The 22,015-nt window shown below is 37.2% G+C and overlaps 1 protein-coding gene and 1 long non-coding RNA gene across 2 annotated transcripts; one reads left to right on the forward strand and one right to left on the reverse strand.

The window, feature by feature from the left end:
• Positions 1-642: 642 nt before the first annotated feature.
• On the reverse strand, positions 643-2,893 carry klf17 (Kruppel-like factor 17). Its single transcript, XM_051917596.1, has 3 exons — positions 2,684-2,893; positions 1,243-2,209; positions 643-1,135 (listed from the first exon to the last, which is right to left on the reverse strand). The coding sequence occupies exons 1-3, from the start codon at positions 2,768-2,770 to the stop codon at positions 960-962; spliced, it is 1,230 nt and encodes a 409-aa protein (XP_051773556.1). The 5' UTR covers positions 2,771-2,893; the 3' UTR covers positions 643-959.
• A 10,048-nt stretch (positions 2,894-12,941) lies between these two features.
• On the forward strand, positions 12,942-15,340 carry LOC127525214 (uncharacterized). The gene is made up of 2 exons (XR_007933281.1): positions 12,942-14,003; positions 14,592-15,340. It is a non-coding gene; the product is annotated as an uncharacterized LOC127525214 (long non-coding RNA).
• Positions 15,341-22,015: the final 6,675 nt, after the last annotated feature.

Raw genomic sequence — 22,015 nt, forward strand, 5'->3', positions numbered from 1 at the left:
TAAATATTTGCCCAATGTGCTAGGCAGTTTTATTTAACCTAACTATTGTTTAAAAATGACTATATGGCTGGCTTAAAATGAACCCCAAAATAGATTGGAAATTAAAAATCAGACACATAATTACTAGAGGCAACAATAATAATCAAAAGGTGAACATTTATTAATACGCAATTTAATAAATGTTTATTGTTTAATCATATTCATTTATTAAACATATTAATAAATGTTCATTTCCAACATATTTTGGGTTCATTTTAAGCAAGCAATACAGTAAAAATTTTTAACAATAGTTGAGTTAAATAGCAGGTTGGGCAAACATTTAACCCAAACGCTGGGTTTGTCAATTTTTAACCCAACTTGGGTTGTTTTTAACCCAGCATTTTTTAGATTGTAACTGTAATAGGCACTGTAGAAGGCAAATATTTATACATGAAGAGTGTATACCTACAAATGACATAACTTTATTTATTTTGCCTCCGTTTTGCATTTATTTTGTTTGTCTTCACCCAGTATTTCTATGGAGGAAAAATTATTTGTGCTATGCTCTTTGTGTGGATCCAGTTTCTGGTTTTAATACCCTTCAGCATGGTAACTCGACAAATTTGAAATAAGAAGCTTAAGAAAATGAGACAAAAAGCTGAGTACAAAAAAGACAATGCTTTTAATTCTGAAAATCCATGAAAAAAAAAAAATACTCCCTGACTTAATACAAATGTTTAAATGGAGATTAAAAAACATATAACCTATACAAAAGTATGGGTCCTGCCCCGTTTTTATACATCTTGGAAAGTACTACATAATTTACCTTCTAAATGAACAAGAATCTCCTTCTATTAAATACTGTCATAATTTAAAGCAAATGACATTATACTGCTATTCACATAACTGCTGTCCCAAAATAGGAATTGTCTCAACAATATAAAATTCTCTTGTGGTTTAAAATAGATATAGTCTCTTTTTTACATGTGCCTCTTCATGTGCAGGGCCAGGTGATCTGAGCGGGAGAAAGCTCTCTCGCACAGGTGGCACTGAAACGGCCTGTGTCCGGTGTGTTTCCTGTAGTGACGCGTCAACTCGTCTGACCTGGCGAACTTCCAGCCACAGCCTTCCCAACTGCAGTGGTAGGGTTTCTCACCTGTCAACACAACAAGGGAAGACATTTATTATTGTGTACAAAAACTAAGAGGTTATAAGCATGAAATGAAGTAAAAACAACATGTAAAATAAAACTCCACCACATACCTGTGTGTGTCCGCATGTGCGCTTTCAAATGGGAGCTTTTCGTGTACGTTTTCCCACATCCGGGGAATTCACAGCTGTGCGTCGCAGTCCGTTTTCGTGCCCATGATCGACGCCCTCGCTTTGGCTTGCTGTCTTCTGGGTTTAAAAATCCCAGGAGCGGTGAGGATGGTGGAGTCAACATCACACCTGGCATGGCCGGGTGATTTGCCCGCAATGGTTCGCTAAACATGTTGTAATGTCCGTGATACTGTTGATGCTGGGCGTACTGAGGAGGAAAAGGCGCGCTATTCATGAACTGCTGTTGATGTGCAATGTCAATGTGATGGTGAGAGTTCATCTCTGTTAGGATGCAGTCTTTCCTCCCTAAAATGTCCCGAGGCACATCTTGTTGCACGTGATGCCCATAAGGCATCGCGCGCTGGGGTTCTTGTCCATAATAATGACCCACGTAGTCGTTCACCATCATGCAGGATTGCTCGTGGTTTTCAGATTTTATTTTGTATCCCACGTTATTGGAATTGGGCACGTGTGCCTGGTTTCTAGAGTTTAGAGCCCTTAGTTCAGTGTACTCCAGTCTGTCTAAATGTCCTTTTAAACTAAAATCATGCGAGTCGCCATGATAATTCATGTCCGAGGTAAACAACTCGGCTACCAGACTGTGGCCGGGACGTGTGGTGAAGTTGTTGCCACAATAAGCGTTCGGCGTCGGGTGGCATCCATCGCTGTCGTACACAGTACTGCAGCTTTCTGGCGACTCCGGTAGAGAATATGCGGGCGGCGGTTGCGCTGAGTTGTCAATGTCAGACGTGACAGAGTTGGACAGAATGAACTCTAGATCCAAAAACTTGGAAAGTTCGTCCTCGTCTTTGGCCAAAGGTGGAGATTCGACAATGCTGAACTCCACTTCGATGAGGGGTCTCAATTCTCCAACCGTCGAGCTCGTCTTAGTTGGGTCAACTTTCCAGTCCTGAGGGGGGGAAAACAAATTCGGGTTAGACTGCTTTCTCAGGTGATAGTAATTTTTTTTTTAGGTTAAAATAATATTTATAAAGATGTAGCATTACATGAACATTGTGTAGGCTAAATTATATAGGCTAATGACTTCCATGGAGTGTCAACTTCAAAAAGTGTTCACCACATTAACTATTTTGGATTCACAACACGGCCAAAACGTCAACTATCTTTCATTATTTTAACGAAACACTTCTTGAAATGTAAATATAATGACAGTATTTATGTTTTGCCAATGTAGATACAATAACAGTAGGCCTAATCGTTAAGGAAAACGATCTAATGTTGATCTAAATGTATTCGTTAACGTCTATTTACCATTGACTAACTTGTAACTCCTGCGATTATTTAACATATAATTGTTAAACATAGGCTAATTCAAAATACATTTTAAATATACCTTAAACCTTAAATGAAAAGTTGGACTCACCCGAACAATTTCAGACTGCTTTTCGTCTAAAATCTGGTTGCTCGAAAAAGTATTTATCGAAGGCAACATCGCATCTGCAAGAGCCATGTTGCAAATGTTAGGGAACTCAGTAGCTGTTCAGTCTCATTCAGTCCGACACAGACAATGCGTCTCTAATACGTTTGACTGGCTACCTACCTGTCCCATTATAAGGAGGGTCTGAGTGTCGTGTGGGCGTGATCTCATGACGTTAGTCATGTAGTTGTAGCCTATCAAGTAGGCTATTTACTCTGGCTATCCTTAACAACATGTAAATATTGCCAAAGCACAATTGATTATTTGGCCTATAATTACACGTCTAATTAATAAAACATAAAATTAATCTCCTTATTCCAATAAATTAGGAAGACTACTTCCTCTAAAATGTGCTGCTTTTGCAGTTTAATTGTAAATATCTCACATTACTCCATATGTCATAATAATTAGTTTCATTGCATACGATTGTTTTGATTCAAAACTTTCACGTCCAAATAATTTTCTTTAAGAATGTAAGCGGAATATTGAATTTGTTATTCATTTGATGTTTTTTTCCCCCCAGAATTCTGAGTGTAATCTGAGTGCTGAAGGGGGCGCCACAAACCCCCTGAAACTTCTTGTATTTTATTGGAGGGCCAGTCAAACAGTATTATTTTGGTAAAATATTTAACAAAATCTATTAAAAAGTGTTGAAAATATTCAATATAAATTATTTATTATTATTTTTAGGGTTTATATTAAAGATACAATGCTTGATATCATATTGCAAACAAAACAAAATGTTTCATAAGGAAATCATAGGCTAAATTAATTACTATTAAAACAAACATATGTTATATAATAAGGAGCCAAATGTTTCAATCAACCAGCCACATTACTGTGAGTTTCACCTCTTCATTCGTATTAAAATTGGGCTGATCTCATGTATCTGATATAAGTATTAATTTACCCAGATCGAACTCCTGCTTAATTAGCATTTGAAAAAGTAGCTGTAAAATCTCGGAGCCATCGAAACAACATGATAATCTCAATGTTCAACAATGCAGGTACATGTTAGTTAATGATCTCTGAGTCAATAGACCTCCGCTTTCAGTTGATTAAAATGTAAATGAATGGCCTAATGCTCTCGGGCTTATGTTTAGAGACAAGGGGCAGGTTTAACCAAAATACTCTATTCCACCTGATGCCTTCGATACGTGGTAGGCTAGGCTAGGCTATTAATTATCTCCGACGCAGTTAAAGTGTAGGTAGAATAAAAAATACTAGACATTTTATTTCAAAATTGCATCAAATAGGCCTATTATATGCTGAGTATTTGCACGGCGAAACGTTTTGCGCGTGCTGTTTCTTCTGTTCTGTGTGCGCAAACCAGCAGCATTTGCACAATCTGATTCTGTCGGTTTATATAGTCCAGTTATTTTTACCCTTTCTACGTAATTCAGATTCCGCTACAATCGCATTGTCTAGAGAGAGAGAGAGAGAGAGGTGGAAATGGAAATGGATAGAATTTCCTGAAATACAAAGGGTGTCCTTTCCCCCCAGCACAAGCTGAGTAAAGTTTATTTTAATTGTAAAAATGTACTATGAGTCGGCTACAGACGTGCGAAATCTCCAAGATACCGACCCTGTTCACACTTCTGTGAAATATAGCTACATTATACATAAAAATCATGTTTGTTTTAGCATATGCTAGGCCTGTTTTAAAACATCAATAGTGTTATAGTTTAAATATTATTAGGCTATATTTGTTTATTTTGTTTGTTTGACCGCTATATGTGATACCATTATTTTTTCCAAATTGTTTAATGTATTTTTCTATAGGAGCCTTAAGCGTCGTGTCCTTATATGAAAGGAACGAGAGATTTGTTTCGGTTTTTTCCCCTTTGTTGTTTTCTAAACACAATTAAGGAGATTGCAGATTGGCAGACAGGACACAGTCTTCCCGGAGACATTCAGCTGTATTTACAAGATGCCTAATGTGGCCGGAGAAATTGTTTCACTGTCCACTTCAACTGAAGCTAGATTAACATTATGGATAAAAATGCGCGTCTTTTTAAACAGATATGCCTACATTTCAAATATATTATGAAGAGAATAAAGTATTGATTCGCCAGACGGGAACATAAACAAATCCCATAAATAAAATATTTTAAGAAAAATCTCATAATATGTGCATTTCATATTTTTTTAACAATATTATCTCGTTCATCAGCGCTTCTCACCATAACACTGATAAAACATTTTTGTTTTAGTGACTTTACAATGTTTACAGTTTTACATATTACATTATATATTGTAAAGAAAAAAAAGGTTTGTTTTTCCTACTTAAAATGAAATGAGATGTATGCCCATGGGTAGAGTTGTGTTTACTTACTTAGAATTTCCTTCTTGGTTTTACAGCATTTCCCTAATAATACATTCAGAAAAATGATACTGTATTTGTCAGAGTATACAGCTTTAATAGACGGCACTACATTTTATTCTAATTAAACCTTGTTTTCAACACATCAATAGAAACACACACACACACACACACACAGAGAGAGAGAGGGAGAGCGAGTAACTGGCTTTTGATGATATATTTAACAAAAAAAAATTATACTCATTAGCCATAATGGACTGAAGCTGTCTGAGCAACACTTCACTTGCATTTATTTTCTAAATAAAGACATCTCATAATGTTTGTGTAAAACAAACCATGTTTTTTAACCGATAAAGCAGCAGCAGCAGATTAGTCAGTATTTAGTCTGTCCAAGACATGCATGCCTTTTTTTCATGCATTTCTAGGGAGATCAGATAAGGAAAATGTTGATTTTATGAAGGAACACAATTCCAGAGTCTCCACCCATACACACTTATGGCTTGTGAACGATACGTGAGCTTTGTCGAGTATATATGTGCATGTTTACACATAACTGTTTACATATATGTACAAGTATAATGGCTTCATTTTTTCCTTTTTTTGCATTGAGGTTCATCTTCAGTTGACATAACATGAACTTAGTTGGACTGATACATGTAAATGAGATTGTGATACAAAACAATCAATTAGAGCAGCAGTTACTTCACACACGGATGGACAATCAAACACTGACCCAATTTCCAGCCTGAATTTATGCATACAGGTCTATTTATCACTGTTGTATTAAAGGCAAACAGGCATGTTGTAGCAACACTCCTTAAGACATGTTGAGAAGAAGTGCCTCTCAGGGTACACAGGTTTCTTCATCACTTGTAAAAAAACAGACACTTGTTATACCATTTTGCTGCTTAATGTAGTGACTAATAGCTGAGTCAGTCGCCACACACCCATAATAAATTGTTTCCATAAAATAAAATAAAAAATCTGGATCTCCTGCATTTTGAATTCATATACAAACATGTGTTCAATACTGCAGAAACCTTATAAACATTGCATTAAATATAGAATTTTATAGAAGTTTATGGCATGCCATATATTATAGTATATAACTGAATTTCATTTAATTAGAAAATCTTTGCAATTAAAACAGAAGATCTGCTCCTTTCCCTTTCATTGTTCTGTGGTGTCTAAGTGCAGGTAATTACCTATCGCTCACTGACTCAACCACCCAGACAAATTTGTGTGGACATAGGAGCAAATATTTGTGTCCACTGCAACGACCACCATCAGAGTTGTCCACTCGATCTTCCTGTGCTTGTCTGGCACACAAGAACGACAAAAGGACGAGTCCTTTCACTTCCACTGGACCATGATAAAGACCCACTGCAGAATCTCAGACAAGGCAAGGTACAGGTGAGGACAAAACCTCTAGTGACTCAAAGGTGGTCTGAACGGCCGCGGGGCTAGTGTAACCAAACACAGCACATGAACCGAGACTCTCTAACTAAAAAATTAATCACGTTATACTGATGTATGCGCGTTAACCAAATAATGGTATTTACTGTGGCTGATGGCCTCAATCGCCTTTCCCTCCGTTTGTCTTCCTGTACTGGCTTTTCATTTAGGCACTTCGAATTTCAATTAAAATCTAATCTAGGGTCTCCTGAATAGTAATTATCCCCCATCAGCAGAGCAGGAGGGGAAACCCAACGTTATCTAACGTAAATACTCTCCAGTGAATAATCTGAAAAAGGAACAGTGTACCTTTGCTAATTTATCAAAGGAGAAACAGCACATGGTCTACCAAGGGTGTGGACCAGGGATATGGATAATCATGGGAAAAGAAAAGGAAAAATATGACTGTGTGAAATGTGAAGCCTGAAATCTGATGTAATTATTTATGCAATTCTTTTAAAAAAATCCCAGATGTGAAATTTTTGTAGGAAGTGTACAGACAAAGGAGCTTTTCGATGTGATTATTAGTTAAAATTTACTCGTTAAGAAAAAAAGTAACATCATATAGAACTATATAATTACATCAATATCAAAAATTTTCCAACAAAAGTCCACACAGTTAAGTGCCACTGTAACTTCCAGTAGCTGCTCAGTCTCTTCCACTCACTGCTCCATGTCTCTCATCTCCCCTGGAGGCTTCTTTGTCTCCAAGTGTAATTGCTTCTCCCTGCTTTGGAGCTACTCTTGTCTGGGGACACAAAACTTGTCTCTGTGAATGACTGCATGTGTCTGGGGTCAAAAGTCCACAAGAGAAGCCGTTCCATACAGCCCTGTGCTTCCACATGCCAGACAAGGTTGAAGAAATACTTACAAAAAGGTGTTCTTCCCTTTTCAAATTTTTTTTTTTTGTACTTTCCAAACAGAATTCTGTGACACATTCATACTCTGTCATGTGTTATGTGCATGCCAAAGACAAATGTATTAGTAATTAAAATGAGTGTATGAGTAATTTACGTGCACTTTGCTGTAAAACTTAAAGTGATCAATCACCCCAAAAAATGAAAATTCTGTAATTTTTTTTAGCCTCATAAGCCTGAGAGCATTAGGCCATTTGTTTTAAACTTTTATGACTTTATTTCTTATGTGCAACACAATCACAGTGTTTTACTTCTTTTTTCAGTGTTCTTTTGGACCCCATTGACTTTTTTTGACCTATTCAGACAGTTGTGGCCTAAAGCCCGGGACACCAAGTCGACAATCGGCTGTCGGGCAATGTCGGACCATTTTTAAGTGTCGGCCGACAAAGTTTTCTCAAGTGTGTTCTGCACTGTTGGCTCTAGTCAGACAGCGTCGGGTTTTTTGGGCCGATTCAGCATGTAGAATCGGCGTCGGCTGTCGGGCGACAGAGGGAACTCTGATTGGCTGTTCAGTTTAGTAAACGAGTCGAAGCGTGAGAATAGCAGCAAAACAGCGAGTCAAGTCAAAACAAGTCAGTACATACAGAAGGCTGTTCTAATTTTATGTTATGTACCTGAGGGTTCCTAGGCGAATGTTTAATATTAACGTGAGCTGAGTGGAATGTAGAAAGTGATCAGCATGAATGATATTCAAAACTGTAAGCACATGCTGCTTTGTTTACGGTTTGTGTATCTGCAGCCTGCAGTGCCATTCCCCCTTTCTGGATGATGAATATATATGTAAAATAGACAGCGGTCTCCTGACACGAAGGCGCAGAACACGGATGCTGGCCGACAGTCAGCTGTAGTTCTCTTGACGAGTTCACGTGCAGTTTTTTTGCCCAGATAGTGCTAGTTCTTTGGCGTCAGTTTGGTGTGTCCCTACCTTAATGGTTAGAGAGTCGGACTTGTAACCCAAAGGTTGTGGGTTCGAGTCTCAGTACTGACAGGAAATGTCGTGGGCGGAGTAAATGAACAGCGCTCTCTTCCACTCTCATTACCCATAACTGAGGTGCCCTTGAGAAAGGCACCTAACCCACAGTCTCTCCCCAGGCGCCACAGCAAAAATGGCTGCCCTTTGCTCCGGGTGCGTGTGTGTGTGTGTGTGTTCAATTCTCACTGCTGTGTGCGTGCACTTGTATGGGTGAAATGCAGAGCACAAATTCAGAGTATGGGATACCATACTTGGCCACGCATAACGTCATTTTTCACTTTTCTATTCCTTTATGTGTGCACAAGACTGAGACTTTGTTTTTGTTGTGTGGGTTATCTCTGTTTTGAAATGTTTTCCTGAAAAACTGAACAGCCAGTATACAATGAATTGAGCATCAAATCTGGAAATCGACCAGCAAAAACATTTTTATGCAAAAAAAAAAATTCTATTGTCGTCACACATTCCATCAAACAATTAGTAAATGTTGTTGGTTTGTGTGTCTTTATGCATTTGAGTGGTCGTTTTGTAAAACTGCAGTAGTTTTGACATCTGAATAAGAGGGAAAACACTCACCGCAGCTTAAAGGAATAACACCTGCCCATGAAACGACAGCTCTTGTCCATCTGCACATGGTGGGCAATGTTTTGATTCATCAGGGGTGACTTCTAGTGTAAAGAATGTGGGAAAACGCACTGGAGGGAAACCCGTGCTATGAGCTCACCTGTCTGTGTAATGCCTTTCACTTCTGACAGACCTGCACTCTGCCATTGTCATTGCCCTCTCCTTGTCCATTCATCCATTGACGTAAAATAAACGGAAAATGGGAATAAATGGAAGTGCTCGACACGATCTGTGAACGTTAAGGAGAGAACCTCTGATTACAGTGCTACCGAACAACCACAGTCTGTGCGCAAAATAAATAAATGGCATATTTGTGCGGCTACATCAGTGTCAGATATCGATCAGCTGCGTGATTACAGCCCTCGCACTTTCTCCTATTGTAACAGGTTGGTCTCAACAAGCCGTAGCATTTCACATAATATCCCTGGCAAGAGAAAAACAATGTTGCGTATTGTGTAACCAAAACATAGCGTCAGTACCTGCAGGCTTTCAACCCAAAAATGAGCACAACAGAAGACTCGCTGCATGTATGAAATAGACCTGCTATTGTGAGTGACACTACTTGAGTTTCCTGCACAATGTGTACGGCACAGTCTCCGTAAGGTGACCCAACTGGGGCAGTTTATCAGTTAGCACCCTGGAGGTTTGATGAGAGAGGAAAAAAACATGTTTTTCAACAATTATTCATCAGTTTAAAATAGTCACCTGTTCTTAATCCATTTACAACAAGCGACCTCTCTCTGTATATGGAGTCCTTTGGCTAAACCTGAACTGTATTGTATATAAAGAACCAAACATAAATGATGTGCTTGGGAGATCTCAGGTATCAAATTGCCATTTAAATGCCCTTGTACACACAAGTTTGGTATGAATATCTTTACACCATTTAGTAGTTCTCAACTAAAACACACAGTCACCAGCATGAGGCCGCATTCATTAATTCCTCCTTTGTTTGCAATGGAGAGCTCCTTGCAAATGATTTGTGGGATCAGACTGCGAACATCGTCATTTGCACTTTTAATGAGATTAAAAAGATATTAATCAGAATTACCAGGCTAATTAAGTAGAACTAATTAACCATTATCAGAGTGAGGTCATTAATGTATTTCACAGCCAAATATTTGAGGCAAATAGTTGCTATGGGATTTTAACACTTAGGTTTAGTCTAGTCCTGGGCTGGACTTACATGACAACTAACAAATTACTGCTGAAAAGAAATCGCATGCTGTGAGCAGCATGTTCAGACTCACAATCCTAAAATACTCTCCACACATCAGTCAAACCAACTGGTACGATTATCACTGATTTATTCTGCAGTAAAAATGACCCAATCACCAAATGCAAATATAACTTCCCTGGTAAGCGTTTGGTTGACTTCTATTTCACTCTTTTTGTGTGAAAATTCATTTTTCTACTTTAATATGCTTGCTCATGACAAGCAGACATTCAGGAAAAGCCCTACTCTGACAGTTAGCTTAGTTTTCGAAGAAATCCTGGGTGTTTTCGGGCTTAAACAGGTGGAACTAGTCCTGCATTGGCTGTTAGCAATCAGGTCTTTGAGCTGCTAATAACTCTGAGACTCCAGGGAGCCTAAAGGTTGGTTCACACTCACCATAGGCTCGTTCACACCTGACTGGACAAGACCGGGCTGCTCTGTCCCGTCATTTACTCACCCTCGCATTGTTACAAACTTTTATGACTTACTTCTTTTGTGGAACACAATTTTGACCAACTATTTTGTCCATATGAAAGTCAATGTGGTCCAAAACAACACTGAACACCACTGACTTTCATTGAATGGACCAATATCTTCCTTCTTAAAGTCGTACAGGTTTGAAATGACATGAAGGTGAGTAGATGATGACCAAATAAATAAACTAAAAAAATAACTATCACTATCTCTTGAAATGTGCAATCCTCTAAACTTTTCTCAGGCATGAAATGGCAATGAAGAAAAGTACTATCAGGTATAATCATAATCATTACCATTACCTGAAATAGTAATGTTAATGAAGTATAATCTGGCAGGAATAATCTGTTTTTGTATTCATATGCAAGCAATTAGCGAAATATCTGCTTCAAAAGCAGCACCGAAACCAAAAGACCAGTGGTCCTTGCGTAAATTCCCCAACACTATTCTGCACCTCAAATAGGAGTTTCTGTTTGGCACTAGTCATCTTCTCTTTTTCCTGTGCTGATGTCAGTATATAGCCAAGCAGGATAAGACTACAGCAGGCAGAGTGAGAGAACTCCCTGGAAACAGAGCAGGACTATTATCTACAGGGGTAAAGGGTGGTCTTCCCGACACACACATCTCAGGAATTCCTGACATGGACTAATGCCAGGTCAGCCAGGAGCCACACCAACAATAATCTACTTTCAATTTGTCTGCTGAGAGTAAAAGAAAGAGAAGGCCAAGCGTACGTTTCTGTGGGAGGAATGGAGCTTGGCGACGAGCCCTCTCACGTGGCAGAGTCCTAAATTGAACCACCCTAAATTGCCTAAAGACATCTACTGTCAGAAGGACAAAGGCATAAAGAAAAAATGAAAGAAGGAAGACGTTATTAAAATCTGTTGCATGTGCTTACAACATTTTCACGGAGCTTATGTTAATAATAATAAAAAATTGAGTTAATGTAAACAATATAAAAATAGTGATACAATCAAGGTGATTGTACATGTGAAGAGAGATTACATTGTCAAAAAAAAAAAAAAAAAGTTGTACTATAATATTACAAGCAAAAGACTGAGAACATTGTATGAAGACAAAAGAAAGAAGAATCCATAGCATTTTACATTATTGGCAAAATATCCTTACAAACAATAATAAAATAATAAAGTGCATATGTGTTCTTTTATGCCAAAAATCATTAGAATATTAAGTAAAGATCATGTTCCATGAAGTTATTTTGTACATTTCCTACCGTAAATATATATAAAAATGTATTTTTGTGAGTGGATATGCGCTTTGCTAAGGACTTGATTTGAACAACTTTAAAGGATTTTTTGGCGCCCTCAGATTCCAGATCCTAACAAACCACACAACAATGGAAAGCTTATTCATTGATGTATAAATCTCAATTTTAAAAAAAATGACCCTTATGACTGGTTTTGTGGTCCAGGGTCACATTTATCAAACAATGCTGAACAAATGTATCATGGTTTCCACTAAAATATTAAACAGCACAACTGTTTTCAACATTGATAATGATAAAAAAAAAAATTCTTAAGCACCAAATCAGCATATTAAAAAAATGAAACCGTTAAACTTGACTAAAAATAAAACGTACAAAAACAAATTATCTATGTGATTCACATATATTAAAAAGGCATCACTTGTGTCATATGGATGCTACAGCGCAGTAGTTTATTTTCCCTAGGATATGAGGGTAATGAGTCCATCAGAGATAAGAGTGTCTGAGCTGGCCCTAGTCTCAGTTGTTCTTCAACAGTCAGATAACAGCATTTCACAAGCCTCAGGTCTTTAATAATAAGATAGGGAAGTTTAGCCCTTGGTGGGATAAGCAGTGGACCTTGTTGATCACAGATGATCTGATGGCACAAGACCACAAGATCTGGAAACTATAGTTGCAGGATTAGTTCACTTCAGAATTAAAATGTCCTGACAATTTACTCACCCCCATGTCATTCAAGATGTTTATGTCTTTCTTTCTTCTGTCGGAAAGAAATAAAGGTTTTTGAGGAAAACATTGCAGGATTTTTCTCCATATAGTGGACTTCAGTGGGGTACAACAGGTTGAAGGTCCAAACTGCAGTTTAAATCCAGCTTCAAAGGGCTCTACACGATCCCAGACGAGGAATAAGGGTCTTGTCTAGCGAAACAATTGGTCATTTTCTAAAAAAATAAAAATATATATACTTTTTAACCACAAATGCTCGTCTTGCACTAGCTCTGCGATGCGCCACGCATTATGTAATCATGTTGGAAAGGTCATGCGGTAGGCAGAAGTACTGTGGTAGGGCGAAAATCTAATTTTCTCCTCCAACTTCAAAATCATCCGACATTGTTGTTTTACCTTTTTTTGTAAAGGGTGTTTGGCTTAGTCTTTACACATTCGCTTTGTAGATGCTGAATCGGTACTTCCGCCTACGTCACGCATCACCTTTCCAATGTATTTATGTAATGCGTGGCGCATCACAGAGCAGTGCAAGATGAGCATTTGTGGTTAAAAAGTATATAGTATGTATTTCTTTGTTTTTTTTTTGTTTTTTTTAAATGACCAATCGTTTCGTTAGAGAAGACTCTTATTCCTCGTCTGGGATCGTGTAGAGCCCTTTGAAGCTGCACTGAAACTGCAATTTGGACCTTCAACCCGCTGTACCCTAGTGAAGTCCACTATATGGAGAAAAATCCTGGAATGTTTTCCTCAAAAACCTTAATTTCTTTTCGACTTAAGAAAGAAAGACATAAACATCTTGGATGACATGGGGGTGAGTAAATGATCATGAAATTTTAATTCTGAAGTGAACTAATCCTTTACAAAATATTCTTGATTGTTTTTTCGCAAAAAAAAAACAAAAAACTTCAGGGTGCTAATTTACTTCAACTGCCCTGGTTGCGTCATCTTACCAAGACATTGTACAGGAAAGTGAGTACAGTTGAAGTGATGTCCATCTGTATCATGTATATCTGTGCCAGGCGTTCTCACCACATGGTCAGCAGGGTAAGAACAGGAAACTAGATGAAGCTTCCTCAACGTTCAGGGTGGCACGTCTATCAGTCCATTCTGAGAAAAGCGAGAGTGCACTTCACACGTCTATTAGCTGAGAGAGTCTGAGGTGTTATCTCTCCATCCCCTCTTGTGTTTCCGTTAGAGTATCTCAGCCCGCCTTTGGTCACTCTGGTCTGTAGTGAAGTGATTACTGCTGATTAAGCCTTAACAGAGCAATATTCTGGACTGAGGAACAGACTGTCACAAGAGGGACTGGACCTGCTATTCCTTTGACCTCGAATCGGTAAAACTTTACAATAAGGTTTCATTAGTTAACTACTTTAGTTAACATGAACTATGAATGAACATACTTCTGCAGCATTACAGGCAAAATCTCCTTACAAATAATAAAACTAAAGTGCACATGTGGTGTTTTTGACATACAGTATGAATGCTATTGCTCTGCAAAGTAGACAAAAGTATTTCACAATTGCGACTTATATCACAGTATTTTATACCTCAAAAACTAAATGTATTTTGTATTTTAAACTTTATCGTATACTTACCTTTTTATACTTTTTACTCAGAGGTGGAAATTGGCTTCAAATGTAAATGGTGTATATTTTAATCCAACATTTAAAGTCTCTAATCCTGTGCTTTCTAAATATGGGTGGCTCCACACATAGGTGTTAAAGTATGAGTGAAAAAAAAAAAAAAAAAAAAATGTAACCAACAAACTTCCTCATCAAACTAATACTATTAAAAATGCAGGACAGTAAAAGGATCAGTGTTGTCTAGTGTTGCTCATAAACTGATCCCTATGTCTTTTAATCTGGTAGACATTTTACTATATTCTTATGTAGATCTAATGGTTTTCTATTTGATCCATGAGAAATTGTAGGCCGCTGTCTCCTTTGTACAGACACTGGAGTATAGGAGCCATGCCTGAATTGGTATTTCAGGTCCCCAGTGTCCTGCAAATGAGTTGTGACAGGCATATGACACAACCGGGAGCTCAAGCAACCTCTTAAACAAACAGACCAGCAGCAACAGCATACCAGTTCCCATCACGGACCACACAACTCGACCGGACCCAGCTCACTGCACATCGCCTTTTTCCACAAGTCCTCGAAATGGCGCCTGTGATAAAGATCGAGCAGGACCACATGAAGAGAAAAGCCAACAACTAATTACACTATTACTGCTGCAGGTTGTGATAAAGTTCCCAATCGCAAATGTTCACAGCCACTGGCAAAAATGTTTTCTTTTGTGCTTCCCCCCTAAATGTGGCACATGCTGGCATCCTGCACGACGTAACAAACATCCTGTCAGAACCATGATAGCTCTAAATAAACACGACATGTAATGTATGTGTATACATACTGTAATTGTAACATGACTGGAAAATGTAAACAGATTTTAAATATTTGGGAATCTTGTTTTCACCCTTGGAATGTGTGGATAAGGAAGAGGAAAAAAAAATATTTAGGAATACAATATGCATCCTAATGTGAAATGAGCTTTTGTGGGGTGGTTTACTATTATATGCAGTCCCTTGGTTTTATCTGACAGCTGCAGATTAATAAAGGGCCAAAACATTTAAAAATATTCCAACTGCATTAAAGTTGTTTCTACTGATTATTCATGTCTTTCTCAGAATTGTTGACTCATTCATATCAATGAGCCTGTGATCTTATCATCTGCTTTCAAGTGTTCAAACAAGTCTATCAAAACACCATGCCATCAGGTCACGCTAAAAGTTGTTCACAGTGCTAATGTTTTCATTATATATATATATATATTTTTTTTTTTTTCTTTTTTTTTTTAATTACTATTACTATTTTAAGCTCATCAGGACTGCATTTATTTGATTAAAAATACAGAAAAAAACAATAATATTTTTCTGAAGTATATATATATATATATATATATATATATAAACAGTAATATTGTCAAATATTATTACAATTTAAAATAATGGTTTTCTCTTTTAATATACATTAAAATATAATTTATTTCTGTGATGCAAAGCTGAATTTTCATCAGCCATCACTCCAGTCTTCAGAGTCACATGATCCTTCAGAAATCATTCAAATATGCTGATTTGATACTCATTTATTATCAATGTTGGAAACAGTTGTGCTGCTTATTATTTTTTGGAACCTGTGATACCTTTTTCAGGATTCATTGATGAATAAAAAGTTAAAAAGAACAGCATTTATTCAAAATAGAAATTTTTTCTAACAATATAAGTCTTTACTATCATAAAAAAAAAACATTGATAAGAAGACATTTTGAATCAGCACATTTCTGAGGATTATATAACACTGAAGACTGGAGTAATTATATTTTTTATATATATGATTTGGGTAACACTTTATTTTAAGGTCTTTTAACTAGTTGCTTATTAGCATGCATATTACTAGAATATTGACTGTTTATTAGTAATTATTAAGCACATATTAATGCCTTATTCTGCATGACCTTATTCTACATTCTTAATCCTACCCAATACCTGAACTTAACAACTACCTTACTAACTATTAATAAGCAGTAAATTACGAGTTTATAGAGGGAAAAGTCATAGTTAATAGTGAATACATGTTCCCTATACTAAAGTGTTACCATGATTTGCTATTTGTTAGTTTTTGTACTGTATAAAACTAGCTAGATTTTTTTTTAATTGACACAGCATATCTAAAAAAATACTTTTTTTGGTAGACAATTAGCTCCAAATAAAGATGAGTACATAATTTGGCAGGTGAAGCAACATACTTGCTAAACACTTCCTTGTTAAACATCTGTTTGGTTCACATGGATCTGCATTGCGTGCAAAGGCAATCAGAGAAGTGCATTAGCATAACTGAAAAGGTGTCCCTCTGCATACGAGATGACATACACTGTAACATTTGGACTGATATTACATCCACAATCTAAAGTTACACTCTGCTCCCTGTTATGCAGATATTTCCCGCCTTAACCCTGCTGTAGGCAGTCAGTATCCAGTGGCGGGATGCAAAAGGCTGCTAGAGAAGCCTCTTCTCCATCCCTGGAGAACCTGGTGCAGGACAGACTGTTTGTCTTAATGTACTACATCCCCTGCCAGCGCCTCGAGGCAAACACTGCCATAGTATTTTTCCATATGAAGGTCTCCCAGGTGCCTGAAACCATATAGTGCATCTTACAAAAGGTAATTAAAAAGAGCAAAAGCATGCACACAGAAACTGTAATGCAAGTCCTCTCCTTTCAGAGGCCTGTTTTGTAACCGCTGTCGGAGGGGTAAATGGATCTGCGGTGGCCTGGCTGAGATCGAGGAGGAGGGGGGCGGGCGATTAAGGATGCCTCCGGGGCATGAAGCAGGATAACCAGGCGAAGATTATTCATCTCACTGTGAGAAAATCCAAGAGCTATGGCATGGCGACACCCCACCCTCCCTGTCTACGGAGCACGGTTACCTGCTCCCACAGACTCTGCTCTTTGACAGTTTGGTACAGAATACACTGGCCAAGAGTCGTCTCTGACTTGTGTATCCTCACTCACTTCATTGGTTCCAGTGATAGGTTATGGACAATACAATACTGCATTAAGTAAAGGATAACTTCCTGAGACTCGCCAATTCTTTTTCATCTTCTGTAGAAAAAGTTTTGATTGTCTTTTATTTCTTAATACATGTTGCAAATACTACTGTCGTTAAAATACTAATTTGTGTTTTTCAGAGATACCAAATTTTGGGAAGTTTAACTATGAAAACCTTGTTTGTAAATGAAAAATATTTCTATAAAATATTCCTATATAACAATTAAATAAATAAACAGAGTAAAATATATAAGCATATAGGTTATATATATATATATATATATATATATTTTACACTTATTTTCTGTTATCTTTTATCTTATTTATTTTATTCTAGCACTCATTTTTGCTCCTGTTTACACACACTGTGTAATAAATCAGGAAATAAATACTAAACAAACAAATCACTCCCTAATATGATTATATTAGATTGTATCACAATTTTAACAGAAGTTGTGATTTCTGTGATAATTATTAACCATTTTATAATCAGAATAATTATAATCAGATTTTATAATCATATTAACTGTATTATAATCAGAAATACTATATATATATGAAGAATTTTTTGCTATAATATGTCATAGTTATTTTTATTTTGCTATCCTCACTTACATAAATGAACTATAGTGTCCTGCACCCACTAGTAAAAATATATCAAAAATTATATCTAATGTCTGAATAATTTTTAACTGGTCTACAGAGTGAAATTTTAATTTTTTCACCAAAAACAATTTTGTCATGTTTATCAAGCAAAAAACACTTTTAGTAATAAATAAATACAAAAATAAAATGGATTTGAACATCAAACTAGCAAACTATGTAGGAAATCAAAGACCTGCGACAACTGCCAAATATACAATCTAGAGGACATTACACAAAAATATTTTGCAGAAGAATGACCCCATTTAATATAACAGGTTATATTTGACATTTGGCATAAACTGGATATAATTAGAATAACTGGTATTAAAACTGTTATATCCTGTAAATGTTGGAACCGTTATACAATCCCTTAGAGAACTACACCTGTTGCTGAGGCCTAGGGGAAACACTGATAAGCAGGCATGACCTCTCAAAACAAGAGACCAAAAAGAAAAGGTGGTAATTTGTCCCATTGCCAGAGGGCGGTATCACCTTCTCATGATCATGCTTCCCTTCCTCCAGTTCTCTCTCACCTCTGTCTTTCTCAGAGTGACAATTTTCTAAAAATACGGAAGGAATCACCCATCCCCCCCATCTCCATCTTTGACATATTGTGTTCACTGTAACTGAAGCCTCTTCAAACTCTTTCTCTGTCTTTCTTTCTCGCTCCCCATTTTTTTCCCTTGTGCCAATGTCATCGCCTCTCAAGCTGTGATCTCCAGGGACCTCCGAGATCAAACAAACTATTCCCAGTTGACATTTCTAACGGAAGTGGTGAGATCTGCAAAGAGATGGACTTTGAAGGCTTTGAGAACATTCCAGAGGTCCATGATCTATCTTAGAGTCACTCTGATTCATGCAAGTCATGCTGTCTATCTGATTCAAGCTTCTAAAATAGAAATGCATTACTAACATTAAAACCCCCTGAGTTACCGATAAATTGTGGCCTTATTACATCAGAAAATAAATAGTTTTCTAATCAAACAATCAGGAAATACTTATTGTAAAAAAAAGAGGCTAAAACATGAAATGTAAAATTAAAAAAGCTCAGCGACAACAAATGTGGATAAACTAAAATGACCGTGTAAACTGAGCATAATGGTATTTTAAGAGCTCTAGAAAAGATATCCCAAAATTACACCCATTTCTTTCTGTCACGGCAAACAGCATGAAAATAAGCCACTTCACTGATTAATTGTGCAATTTCAGAATGGGAAAATCTATAGTGAGGCACAGGAAGACAACAGCGGTGTTTTCAAACACTCATTCCATGTACATGAGTGTGAGACTCAAGTATGTCTCATTTAGCCCGAACTGCAGCGGAGGTTCAGAGATATTTTGTGTTTTGTATATAAAAGCCTCTTGTTCACATTTCAAAACCATTTTGTAATTATCATTTCCCACAGACATGAGCGTTGCCTCATGTATCACAATAAATCCAACCCCATAAAAGGAATAATTACTTATAATGGCCGGCAGCTCCTCCACTGGAACCGCTCATTGAGACAATACAAAAAGTAGTTGTCTCTTCCACCAAAACATGACAGTTTTTAACGCAACACCATTTACACGAAACTCAACGTGATTTAAGCCATAAGAATAACTGTTCATGAAGAGCCAACGCCTGTTTTGATGACTCTGATTGTGAAACAACTGCACAAACTATGGAATCATCTATTTGTGACATTTCCAGGTGTCAGGGGTATAAGGGAAGGTTGTGAAACCGTGTGTGTTGTATTGCGATATCTCTCTGAGCCAGATCCAGTCAGGGCACTTGGAAACAGGAAGACCCCGCAAGCTTTCTATGAAATCATGGAAAAGGTCAGAACACTTTCCCATCTGGAGCAAAACCTAGAGACTCGCACCTGGCGCAGGTCACCTCACCATCTCATATGTGCAAACAGCCTTCCAGATCACAACAGACACATAGTATGACATAAATAGACACTATGAGTTTTAACTGACAACACTAGTCTAGGGATGTGATATGACATTAAGATGACCCCACAAATAAAAACAGAAAACATTTCATACAATATCAGATCAGAAGTAACCCAAAAATTAAAATTGTTTTATAATTCTCATCGTTTACTCACCATCATGTCAGTCCAAATCTGTATGCCTTTTTTATTCTGCGAAACACAAAAGAGGATATTTTGAAGTTTCAACTTTTTTTGTCACAATGATAATACAAAGTCCAAAACAATGCTGGACCCCATTGTCTTTTATTTTATGGACAAAAAGTACTGAGACATAAAGTCAAATTTCAAGTCAAGACACAAACTCAGATTTACACCTATGAGTAATAGATTATATATCTACCAATATAAAGGCCCAAAATGAAGGTCTGTTTGTGCTGATACGCATTGGTGTTTCTTCAAATGTAGCCCTGCAAATAAAGGTTTTTTAAATACTAAAATCTATGTGTTTGCATAATGCTAAGTACTAAGATATTCTATATTTAGATATTCAATAGAGTGGTATTTAAAAGTTATTAAAACTTTTGCCCAAGTCATTCATAAACAAGTTAATACTCTCAGAAAATAACTTGAGGATTCAGACACTTCAATTACATGCAACTTGAACTTTAAATTTTATGACTAAATTAATCGCCAAAAAATAGACAATAAGTCTATTGCTGTGTTGCAGTAAACTTAAAGGGTTAGTTCACCCCAAAATGAAATTTCTGTCAATAAGTACTCACCCTCATCTTGTTCCACACCCGTAAGACCTTCGTTCATCTTCAGAACACAAATTAAGATATTTTTGATGAAATCCAAGAGTAATAATAATGACAGAATAACGAGCCGGCGTTCTGACGTAGAACCTGGAAGCCTGCATTGTCCATACAACGTAAACAGCGTAGGAGACTGACAGGATAGAGAAGAAATTGTTGAATAAAGTGGTTATTTTTGTTTTGTTTTTGCACACAAAACGTATTCTCGCCACTTCATAACATTAAGGTTGAATCACGTGGACTATTTTAACGATGTTTTTACAACTTTTCTGGACCTTGAATGTGGTAAATCTATTGAGGAGTCATACAGCATATCAGATTTCATCAAAAATATCTTAATTTGTGTTCTGAAGATGAATGAAGGTCTTACGGGTGTGGAACGACATGAGGGTGAGTAATTAATGACAGAAATTTAATTTTTGGGTGAACTAACCCTTTAAAGCAGAGCTCGTCAACTGGAGGCGTGCGGCCCAAATCCGGCCCTCCAATCATATTCATCTGGCCCGCAGCACTCCAATCTCCCTCCTCCTCTTTTCCTGGCGGTGTGGCTAAATTTGGTTAGATATCGTGACCGCAGTGGTGCGGCTATATACGCACAGTTCATACCATGCACGCTCCTCCGACTGACCTGAGAAACCTTTTCCGTGCAAATATTTCAGCAGTTATTATGTGTTCCATATTTCTGTCGACGGAACCAGCGATATCAGTCATTCGTGAATTAATCATTCTTTTGTCTCAATTATTTTCCGCGAATTGGCCAAACGCGCTTGCATAACGATCTAAAAAGATTTGGATTCATTCGGACCGCTCTGTCAGTGAATCAAGGTGATTTCTCGGTCAGTAACGACAAATACAGAACAAATAGCGCTGTTTTCAGGCGTTTCACTAGTTTACTTTGCACTACGCAGCACGGCCCAGTGGATAACGGAACGGAAGCTTAAAGGAGCTGCGTTTATTCCCGGTCACCATTATTAAACAGCGTTGCGACATCTAGTGAGAAGCGTTTCAATTCGACACACACCTTTCGTTTACAAACCTCAAATCACTTGATGATTAAACTAGTTTTAAAGCGAATGAAACAGCCTCAACAAGACTGATAAGGAAAACAGGAGAAACATTGTGCCATGAATGAAGATAGAAGACTTTTAAATCCCAAAATCACCACACTAACGCACAAACTTTTACCATGAATAAACTGTAGTAAATTACCATGGTTTGTGGAAATGTGGATTATTTATATTGAAAACTATGTTATAGCCATTTATATTGCAATATATTTATTAGGTGGGTAGGGGAATATATAATTCATGTTTTTGTTAAGGTGTATTTTACCTGTGTTTAGGTGTTTTTTATAGGCC

This window comes from Ctenopharyngodon idella, chromosome 2 (assembly GCF_019924925.1).
Source record: "Ctenopharyngodon idella isolate HZGC_01 chromosome 2, HZGC01, whole genome shotgun sequence".
NCBI lineage: Eukaryota > Metazoa > Chordata > Actinopteri > Cypriniformes > Xenocyprididae > Ctenopharyngodon > Ctenopharyngodon idella.